This window comes from Habropoda laboriosa, unplaced genomic scaffold (genome assembly GCF_001263275.1).
Source record: "Habropoda laboriosa isolate 0110345459 unplaced genomic scaffold, ASM126327v1 scaffold102, whole genome shotgun sequence".
NCBI lineage: Eukaryota > Metazoa > Arthropoda > Insecta > Hymenoptera > Apidae > Habropoda > Habropoda laboriosa.
The window spans coordinates 880,615-892,038 of NW_017100262.1; the positions used below are offsets into that span (position 1 = coordinate 880,615).

General features: G+C 35.5%; 2 protein-coding genes across 2 annotated transcripts; both read right to left on the reverse strand.

Moving 5' to 3' along the window:
* Nucleotides 1-1,146: 1,146 nt before the first annotated feature.
* Nucleotides 1,147-4,803, reverse strand: LOC108572968. Its single transcript, XM_017935315.1, has 4 exons — nucleotides 4,725-4,803; nucleotides 3,105-3,446; nucleotides 2,143-2,377; nucleotides 1,147-2,065 (listed from the first exon to the last, which is right to left on the reverse strand). Exons 1-4 carry the CDS (start codon nucleotides 4,801-4,803, stop codon nucleotides 1,147-1,149), a joined length of 1,575 nt encoding a protein of 524 aa, XP_017790804.1.
* Nucleotides 4,804-6,089: 1,286 nt separating this feature from the next.
* On the reverse strand, nucleotides 6,090-10,117 carry LOC108572830 (lysophospholipase-like protein 1). The gene is given in 10 exon segments (XM_017935149.1): nucleotides 6,090-6,148; nucleotides 6,831-6,971; nucleotides 6,974-7,060; nucleotides 7,161-7,224; nucleotides 7,226-7,351; nucleotides 7,353-7,413; nucleotides 7,501-7,601; nucleotides 7,603-7,625; nucleotides 7,715-7,793; nucleotides 10,064-10,117. Coding segments are annotated over 10 exon segments (795 nt in total).
* Between the last annotated feature and the right edge of the window lie 1,307 nt (nucleotides 10,118-11,424).

Sequence of the window (11,424 nt, forward strand, 5' to 3'; positions counted from 1 at the left end):
TAGGAGAAAAAATAATATCAATTTCTTATTAAATATTTTATTCCATTAATAACTTATATTTGATAGTTTTTCGATCTATGCAACAACAGTAATAATAATGTGTACAATGTATAATTTTTCATATAATTTATCATATATCTATAACGCATACATGATTCTACCTAAAATTAATTTTCATTAGATTTTATTTATCTCACATAAATATGGCTTGGCAATAGTGTCAAAATGGTTTGTTGTAAAATGACACCATATGTCTTTTATATGTTTAAGCCACAATTTTTTGAAGTAATGAGTTCAAACTCAATTCAAGGGACACGATTACATATACATTTTCTGTACATAGGACCTGATGTGTCCAACAGTTATTCTATACACATCTTACTTGTATGTATCTCGTTTTCATTGTTTTTCCATGACATGTACAAATATAAATTATAAACTTCTTGTACTAAGCTTGCATGTTAGAAATTGTTGAGTGTATTATGTTTTATACTAAAATAATATAAAAAGCAAATGTATAATAAATAGTTTGTAGGATGGATCACTAAGAATATGTAAAAAATATTTAAATTCATTTATGGCGATTATTTTCTTAACATTTACTGAACCTAGTGTGTAGATTAACCCTTGGACGGACTGAACTAACTTCATTTCATTGTTTTCTTTCCATTATTGTGCCATAATTAAATTGATTGTACCTTTCTTGTGTATAAAATTATTTTTAGAATTTTAATAATTTATGATTTCTTTTTAGTTCCTTCGAATAATATAACTTTTATATAGGTCAGTTAAATTGTTTGCACACATTTTTGTAGGCTTTCTTAAATATTGTGTTTATTGTTTGTGTACAAACAAATTTGAAGCCTATCATAGTACTAAGAACCAACTAAAGAAGCATGGAACTTCGCTATAAATTAAACAATTTTAATCGTAAATTTTAATAATAAATTTGACTATAAATATTATAAAGTTAAAAATTAAACAAATGAATGAAAATAATTAAGTTCCATGGAAACTAAGTGTCTCACAAGGGAATATGCTTCTATTTTAATTGTAAGTTTTTTACAGAATGTAATTATTAACATATGTTTGGTCAGAGAGTCTTCTATTGATCATTGTTATACATTTCCAAAGTTATATTTCTAGTTATACACGACTTTCGCGAATGTCCGCCAATGCTCCGAAATTTCTGGTCTCCTCGTCAGAGTAATTGGATTCAGTTTCTACTACCTGTGATCTACCAGCGGCCTCTTCGGTGCTTTGGTTTCTGATATAGTATCCTATCGAATTAGATTCCGTATTATGGTTTGTTTCATCCGCCTGAATGTTATCAGCATGTGCATTTCTTAGACTAGACTGATCCTCTTGATTTAGTTGTGCTGCTCTTGACCTGTCGTTCTCGTTTGGAATGCCATACCAATTTTGCGAAGTATGGCTGTTATTGCGTTCCTCGGAGCGAGGTAACCGAACGAAAACTACACCAGTCTCTTGGTTATCTCTATGTGAATTCTCTACATTATTTCTACTTTCTTGACTAGTTCTAGACAAACTTCGAACGAGATTTCTCGTATTCATTAACTCATTTGCCGATGTTATATTCCTTGATACTTCCTCGGTATTATTCAGAGGAATTCTTTCGTTGTTTCGAATGGTATTATCGGACGCACAATAATTTCCATTGTCTGATAACGGATTGTGCTGTCGTTGGGTTTCATTTCCGTTCATAATGTGAAACGAAGTTTCATCTTGGTATGTTCTAAGCGCCTCAAAATTCGCATTGCTAAATACTCGAGGTACCATCTCCTGGCTCAACCGGTACAATTCTAATTCGTTATCTACGTAATAGCTATCGAGAGGATTGCTAATGATCGATGGATTTCTTGAGACGTGTCTTCGTGGAAAACTCTGACTCGAGAAATTCGTTACTGTTGCGTACGGATATGCTATTCCGTTCATTGGATTACCTAATATATGCGGACAACCATCTAGGCTCTGCATTTCAATTTCCTCTTTGCCATCGTGACAATATCCTTGCATATCTATCTCATGAGGAAGGTTAGCGAACCTAGCAAAACACTGTACATTTAACAAAAACATCGCGGGAAAATATTTATCGTAACTAACCTTGAAAATAAACCCTACCTGTGTAACAGGATATCAGAATAGGATGGTGGCATGTCTGACTCTTCTTTCCCATAAATGCTTTCATAAGTTGGTGGTGGAAAACATCCAACAGATCCCAAGCTATCTTTGCTCGGCGTCTCTGCGTCCATTTCAAGTATACTACCTTGGCTGTTCTGCAACTGATGTCGATTTATGCTTCGGGGATTTCTTTGTGCACGGAGCACGCTATCACCGAGTTCCACTAAATCTAAACCTGTTCAATAGAGAATAAACATAAATTAATTCTCCATTCTGCTATCTGCATCTTAATTATTTTCTTGAACCCGGTTTCACAAAAACGATATTTATACGACTCTTAAAACGCATCTTTGTTTGAATCGAGCAAACTCCTCTGTCTCGTATTGGTTCTCGTACGATCGATTATTCGATTTATCATATTCGTACGATCGATTATTAATTCTGGATTGACACACAGGGGACTTTTATCACCCCGATACATTCTATATCACAAAATCATTGCAAATATCAAACTTCTTTAACTTTCTTCGAACGTTTCTAAGTTAAAAATAAACGAATTTTCGATGTCATCAAGATTGAAAAATTCTCTCACAGCGTGATTCTCCACACTACTTTAAGTAGTAGTTAGAAACTAATAATTATTTGTTCTAGAAGTGATTATCATTTACTTAGTCGTTAATATGTCGACTTCGTTTTCTTCAGATAACGATCCATCTATGATATAATTATTCAGAAAGCTGAAAAGCCCGAAATTAAATACCTGAAAGTATTTCTTCGATGAATTTATGTAAAACTTTTTATATATTTCAAACGTACGAAAATCAAGCTAAATCTGAAAGACCCCAAGAGTGTGATATTTGATAGTCGAAAAAAAAAAGAAGAAAAAAAAACAAAAACAGTGTGCCATGTCAGGGTTAAGAACAATAGGCAAGGCAAAGTCTAACATCCAGTTGCAATCTCACCAGTTGGATCGCTTTGGAACTGCGTGAAGATTGTACCGTCCACAACGAGCATCCTACCGTGTGGCAAGAGGATAATTGTCGGCGTTGCTACCATCGCCTGATCGTTATTGCTGAATCGTGAGTCTGGCTCAGGATCCTCGAGACGGCAGCAACAGTGTCGTCTGCACAGAGATCGGCAAAATGGTGCCCCCCAACAGCAATACGCGAAGATGAAGCATAGCACCGCGAGCATCACCAGTAGAGCGGCTACACCTTGGCCTTGTTGAGCGGCTGCGAGGGTTGGACCGCCGGCGACGCCGACACCGACGCCGACGCCGTTTCGAATATCGATCGATCTTTTTTCTTTTTTCTTTTTCGATTTTTTCATTCTGAAAAATTGTTTCTTTCTGAATTCATGACGTTCTTTTTAATTTTTTATTCCAAAAAAAAATGATTTTTTTTTTTATTCGTGATTTTTTCATATTTTTATTCTAAAAAAATTCTTCCTTTCTCTGAATTCATGAAAAAAAGAAAAACTTGCTTTCATTTTACACGCACTAATTCATAAACGATTTCCCTGCGGCAAACTTTGTTTCTCGAATACGTAACGCTCGTCGTGACAGAACGGGGTAGATGTTCAACCGAGGCCGACGTGAAGTCTTTTCTTTTCGTGTGTATCGTTTGAAAATTTGTTTTGTTAAAGATGGAAGTGCGCCAAAATGGCTCCGATAGCAATAGCGCCGAGGAAATTTTCAAAATGCCTATTGGCGCCAACGGCAATGAAAGGGTTAAGAAACAATCAGACGACACACTCATAAATGTCTTTTCCTTTACGCAATAATCGTATTTCAATCCGCAATGCGGAGCAAGTAGCGATACTAACGTTCCATGTTCCTGGCAGTATTCCAATCTTATGCGATAAATTTTCGTGTAAGCAGAAATTTTCACGCTCATCGTTAAGCGTTTCAGCTAGTCAGTTGCGTACCAACGTGTAATAAAATGAAAGCGAAAATAAAGAAAAGACAAATTCGCGAAGAATCTTTTTCACTTCAAAAGTTCAAACACGATGTTTTATAATAAAGTTTGCGCGTTAGTTACAGCGCGGGCAAAAAAAAAGAAATGTAAGTTTGAACGCCGTAACGCTCTCTCTTATGCTAACAGAATAAATTTCGTTATCTGTCGGGAAGTAAAGCAAGGTGAAAGTGAGAAGAGTGCGGTAATACTGGCGTATCATAGCCGGCCTCAGTAGGTCAGTCAATTTCAATATTTCGAGATTCATAGATTACGCGTTTTTGCGCAGGAAACTTCGAACACAGAGTAAGTTTCATTTGCGTAAATGATAAATTAATGATAAGGGATCAACAACTATCCTACAGTTCAATTTTCAATACAACGATAATCTTCCGTTTATAAATTTTACTCAGAACATTCGTCACTTAAATTTTCGATATATTCCATAAGATCATTCCTGACAATAAACGATACCCCTTGAAATAATCTCTATTCTGATTTCCTGTAACAAATTGTCGAACCTATTGCTTCCTAGATCAATTTTGTGCAAAACTGTTGAAATAAAAAGAAACCAACTTTTTATAAAAAAAAAACCATATAAGAAAAAATGAACGTGAAAAATGTATTTACCTTGGGTGGTAATGTTGTACAGCCAAGTCGTCCCCGTGGTGGTTACTGACTCCGTGATCTTGCGCGACCCGTACACCATGAAAATAATTTTCCCTATACTTCGCTGAAAAATATCCCCTTCCTTTCTTCAACGATGCACAAACATCAAACAATCACGTTGACAGTTGTTGCACGTAACACATCGCATCGTGCGATTCAAAAGTTTGTGTATTTAAATTGAGAACAAATTGAAGAAACTTGGACGAACAAACTGGTTCATTCTTTTAATAGTTATCGGCGCGATAACACGGCCGCTCGTTTCGTTTCTTCCACGATCTCATTTTTCCATTTATTTCCTTTGTATTTTCCTTAATGTATGGATTATATCTCAAAGAAGTTTCTTCGTTTGTTACTTCTTTTTCCGTGTCGCAAACCGTTACGATTCTGAGATTAATTGAAATAATCGAACTGTGAAAGTCATTCTTATTGACATTGCGTACGACGACGCGCTTGTTGTATCGCGATCTTAATGATCCTCGCGACCAGTCCGCAGGAGGATCTCTTCACGAAGGCATCGAGCGTGAAGTCGAATAACGTACACTGTCATCGTGGAGATACTCTTGACCCATTTTAATATCTCCCCACTTAAATATCAACCTGCTGCTTTTCGCCTTCGATGCCACTATTTCTCAATCGGGAACGTCCTCGTCCACCGGTTCGATATATATGTATATATATGTATTTCCTTTCTTGCCGCTTTTGCCGCGTTTCCCTCTTTGCGACGAAAAAAAATTAATTCTGCCACTAAACTTAAACTTCTATCGTTCGATCGATTTTTCGTATCGACGAAACGTTGATTTTTACTGCGCTGTTATTTTAAGTTACGTATGCTCATTATTGGCATTCTTTCTATTTCACTTTATCCAGTTATTACTTCTGCCTTGCGAATCAGTTGTAATAACGAAATTGTGTTTCACCGATCGAAAATTCAAATCTTGCGGAATACGTCCGCTGATCGATGTCATTAGACGCAGTGCGGTTTTTAAATAATAGAGGAATGAATCAATGCATTCGACTGCCGGATATTGAAAGTAAACTAGGTTTACCTGTCATGCCATCAACTTTGTGAAACACTCAGTAATTTGATATATGTATATCCCTCTGCATTTAACTTTTTAATTATCGATAAATAATATACGTCTTGCTGTACATTGTAATTCTTTTGCGATTTTTAGGAAATTTCATTCGTCTACTTGTAAACGAAATTTTTTTTTCACCTCTTACTTAAGGATTCACCATATTTTGTTCGACTCTTAAATCGAATCGCCGACATCCCTTTCCTTTCGTGACTTTGACGTCATAGACTGCAGATCAAGGCGCGCCATATTATTTACTGTAGATGTATTGTGCTTTCACAGAATGAGCACTCGAATTATTATTTTTTTCTATGGTGTTCAATTCCTATATGATGTTCAAACATGTCACTATCATTTCTCCAAGTAAAATTTATCAAATTTTCAGTAATGGCATACGCATGATTTGCACGCGTTACCATACACTCAGAAACAGAATTGCATACATGTGATAACATTTATCAGATCCAAGGGGCAAGTTGCACACTTGTCACTTTTAACATTATTTTCATAGGATCACGATTTATAAATATTGATTTACACAAAATAATATAGCGATAAATTTAACCTCTAATTTTTTCGAAGGAAGTACGATCACAGAAAAATCTTGTCGTTTTTTCATTGTACGTTTGTTAATATATGGGTTACATTAGGTATATGAGGCCACTGTGTCGAATGCGTTACTACCTTCGAACTTCTCTCCAGCTTGTGGGGCGCAGCACCTTCTCACGGCCCCTCGAGACACTGGCTTACGATTCGTCGATGTTCTCCTCGGTGGCGCTTGTTTGTCTTCCCACCCCTTGTACATAAAATGAAAGCGGCTATGCTATTCTTTTTACCCCTTTTTATCACACTTATTTTAATACCATAAAATTTTTTCTTTAATCTCATATATCGTTAAAAAATGGTGCTTACGGCTTTTTTTATTCAAATTAGATTAAAAATTACAAAATAATGCTGTTATTTAGAAATATATCTAATAATTTACATTTACCAATAAAATTGGGGAGAAACCACTTCTCTGGTAAAATGTTTAAAAGCCATTTTTTAAAGGACTCTCTTTCAGTTTTAGTTGGTTCATATTCTACATTATACAGTGGTACAAACTTGATGTTCACTCTAAGTTCTGTTAAAATGTTATATCTTTTTCCCATTGAATTGGAACCAATCCATTCATAGTATCATGGATTTGTAGAAGAAGTGGGGTACTTATTCCAGAATTCTCTTTTAAATGTTATATGTTCATAATGAGGAAAAAAAGATGTCAAATGTATTCATGTTGAAAAAGATAGTGAGAAAGTTTATAACATACACACCTAATATATCAATGAGTTTTTATTAAGAAAACTACACATAGAACAATAACCAGCTAAAGATAATTTGTATCTACATATATGTTATGTGAAAAACTAGAGCACTACCCATTGAAACATCAGTAACAATGATTCTATCATATGGTATTCTAAGAGAAACCTCTTTATCAATAAATTCCATTACATTGTGACATATCGGATTTTATTGATTCTACATCTTTGGAAACATTATTAAATGTACTTTTACGATCAAATCATACAGTGCTAAGCTGGAATAATAATTATTTTACATAAAATAATCATTGTTAAAACTTTTTATGTTACTTTAAATTCATTGTATGAATGTATTACCATCCATCAGCAGGTGTATAAGGTTGAACAGGTGCAGTAGGGTAAACAATTTTTATATGTGGAAACTTCAATTCCTGTCTACTTACAATATCAATCCACTGATTTTACATTTCCTCCATTTCCTCCTAAAATCAAAATATGATAAATGAAATAACTGACAATAAATTATACATAATTTAAAAACACATACACAAAAATGCCATAATAAATATACCTGAACTATAAGAAAAAAATAGATTGGCGTTATGCGTTTTAGTAACATTTAAAATATTAATTGATGTTTCAACGTTTCCCTTGATAATTTTTTATCAAGTGTTAAACCACATAGACAAAAGTTACAACGTGATTGATCAATTTTCATACTGAACATTCACTTCGTATTAAAATTTTGCCTATTGCTTTACTGAGCAAAGCAATATGTCCAACATTCACGTTTAACAATTCCTACGTGAACATAGTCAAATATTCCTATTACTTGAAGGTGGTTCTCATCATTTCAATTTCATAATTATTTTTTCTAATCATTGTATCCTTACAATCAATACACAAACGAGACGTATAATATCATTAAAAACATTTATACAACTTATTTTAAAGCAATCCTAAGTGTGCGTTCTTTTCGATCATTTAAAAACATTGTAAATTGAACTAACATCGATTACTATGCCAACATAAATTACACAGTCACAATATTTAAATGATACATATTTCATTATACATTTGAAATAGATTTTAACTATTTTAGAAAAGAGTCATCATTTTATTGCGCATAAAAACCATTGCTCCGTTAACCATGGTTGAACCGTCGACATAACCACATTTCTGCGCACGCATATCTCGATTTTCATTCGACTCTCTTCGAGATCATTTGAAAACGCATGCCAGACAGACGATCCGCCTGGGTTAAGGCACGAGTGCTTGTGACCGTGTTGACAGGGTATTGGTGTCGCGTAGATGGATACGTCGGTGGTGTTCTGCTAAAATTCTTCTCACACTGTTCGACCGGTAGAGTTATGTTTAATGAGTCGTAACGACCTGACGGAACGATGCAGAGAAGTGGTGAGTGATCAGAAGCTTTATTCAATATGTATCTAAATGTAGAAATTCGACAGCTCGCGGAGACATCCATTTTGAGGGCGCCAAATTTTTGCGTCAATACACAGCGCCGTAACTGCCCGGTCAATACGGCAGCCGACCTAACCTACCAACTATTCGGTAGAAACAGTCTCGACCACGCTTTAATTTAGCCACTTAAACTGTATTATTGCCTTCTTTACTTTACGATCGAGTCATATGCCCTTGAATTTCAGATTCTCCTGATTCGTATCACTCTGTAATACATTATTCACGAGTAATTTTTACTCTTTTTTTTCTTTCTACCGTGTAGTTCGTATTATTTTCTTTTCACACGGGGACCGTGTCAACAGCTTGATTTCTCCCGAAAACATTGTATGAAATTCGGTGTACCGTAATGTTTCCGTACTGCGTACGCTTTTATCATGTGACAATAACTAACTTCCTGTTGGCTCAAATGTTAGATAAGAATATTATGACATAGATGAATTTTTAATTGCACGTATCATATTTTGCGTGTTATGGTACGATAACTGAATGATATCAGGTGTTTATTTAAATTATCATCTGTTAAAATCTGAACATCTTTTCGTATTCCTTATTCTCTCATGGAAATTCGACATTTCTGGTAATCTCGTTTCGATTTTCGTGGTACAACATTGTAAAGCGTGCTTGTGGTATAATATAGTTTGATGGTATGCTTCCTCTCACTTATCACTACCACTTACTGGGCCATACACAAGTGGTCTAAATAGGACCGTGTAAATTGCCATCTGAAATTAAACAGGAGAAATCAAAACAAACCTTTTCTAAGAGCTTAACTCTGTTTAACTTCGTTGCAACCCTTTAACTATTGAATCTTTGTTTGTATATATGTACATATGTAACAAAAATAGTATATACAACTTGAGACAATTTTGAATCATTTTACAATAGACAATTAATACTACACGAAAATTTCACTTTACGAAAATTAAATTAACTAACCAATTTAATACACGAAAATAATAATATCGTTCGTTCACAAGTATGTATACAGCAGCAGCATTTCTGTTTCACTTCTTAACCAGTCGCAGTAATGCGGTGCTCTCAACCGGCTCGTTTTCTTTAGTCATGTAACATTAAACTATTATTCTACATGGCTCGGTGAAATCATATCTGTCGCATATATACCGATCTCGGTAGTAACGCAATAACAGCGTGGACATCTTGTCTCCCTGTCTCTTTTTGCTTTCTTCTCGAAACGCGTTGGAAGAAAGTTACAGTTACGTGGATAATTTTTCCAAAGTGACCGTAATATAATTTCAATAAATACAAAATAATTCGAATTTCTTTTTATTTACGATGAAATTTATTTTTCGCACAAACTGTCTCGAGAAATTATCGAACGACAAGTAATAACGAAAAAAAATGGGGGAAATAACGATCGGTTTGTTGCTCATTCGCAACGCATACCAATGTTAGTTTATTGTACATTCATTTGTCTGACCTCGGAGCTAAACTTGAATGAATAGCTATCTGTATTTAAAGATGTCTGGGGCATCTTGTCGCCTCTTCCGACTGCATCGTGTATCGGAACCACTGTTGCCGGTTATCGACCGAATATCGACGACTTATCGATTGTGTCGTTAAACCATCGATAATGCGAATAAGTGAGTCGAATGTTCGCACGCTACGGATCATTTTGTACAATTTTTATTTATTCCCGTTATCGATACTTTAACGATATCGTGGTTATTATCGATAAATAATCAATCTTTATTCGACAATCGTTTCAATGACAAACGAATTTAAATGATCGAAACAAATGGAGTAATAGCCTATTTCCAGTAGTCCAATAAACTAACAGGTAAAAGTACTCAGCCTAGCTGCTACAAAACGAGTTTTACTCGGCTCGAATTTCGAGTACTCGAACAGCTCCGCATCATGTATTATTCACAACAAGAAGGACGCTTCTTTCCTTTCGAATTCTCCGTGCTCGTACATTTCTTTCACGTTATTCCATCGTCGAATTGAAACCGTGGTCCGCCATATTTAAAAATTCAATATTTACATATTATTCCCGAAAAAAAAAAGAACTTCCATTTATTACGATCCCATTTAACCTAACCTCTAACCCGGTTGAAAACGTGACCGCTAGAAGGGGTCGTGCAAACAATAATATTGTAAAATTTCAATTGTTAAGGATGTTCTTCTATTCCGTTTACCAAGTATTTCGATAATTTCAAGTGATTTAAGAGGTTAGGTTTAAAAAAAGAAAAAATTACCCGATACTTCTATTAATTAAAACCAAAAACAAATCCGAATTTTCGAATTACCGAAATTCTACCTAATCTGCAAGAAGAGAAAAAAATTCTTCTTTCGCCTTGCTCCCTTCCTTACCGTTATACGCGCACGTTTATTTCGGGGATTTCCCATTAAAATCTGGTGAAACACACATCGGTGAGCCTTTTTTACCGACGGTTTCTCGCGACGGTTCCCTGTTCACCCTCGTACACTTTCTCTATTCACAACCCTGTTCCTCTCTATGTTGAAACTATCGTAAAAAGAGGGAGGAAAAGATTTTCAGAGTAAGTTACACAGTATGGAAGCGTGTAGGAATAAAATCGCAATGCAGGATGCGTTGCGGAAGGTTCGACGACTGATTGACGGGGCAAGAGCCACGGCACCTTAGAACCGGTGCACGAGGCCGGAACGCGAAATAGAAAGAAGGGAAGAAAGAAAGAGGGAGGCAAGCAGGCTGGTAGGCAGGCAGGCGAAGGCAGGCGGACCATAGGTTTAACATTATAATTGTCCCGCGCACAGAGAACGTTCGGCCACTTCTTCGTCGGCACGTGAAACACGCGGAGG

What these genes read in the sequence shown, in the direction of transcription:
- LOC108572968 (XM_017935315.1), bottom strand. Translation starts at nt 4,803, where the DNA reads ATGGTGTACGGGTCGCGCAAGATCACGGAGTCAGTAACCACCACGGGG. An exon ending in GTACAACATTACCACCCAAG is followed by an intron (nt 3,447 to 4,724) that starts GTAAATACATTT and finishes AAAAGAAAAAAG; the next exon opens with AAAAAAGATCGATCGATATT. An exon ending in GTTCCAAAGCGATCCAACTG is followed by an intron (nt 2,378 to 3,104) that starts GTGAGATTGCAA and finishes TCTATTGAACAG; the next exon opens with GTTTAGATTTAGTGGAACTC.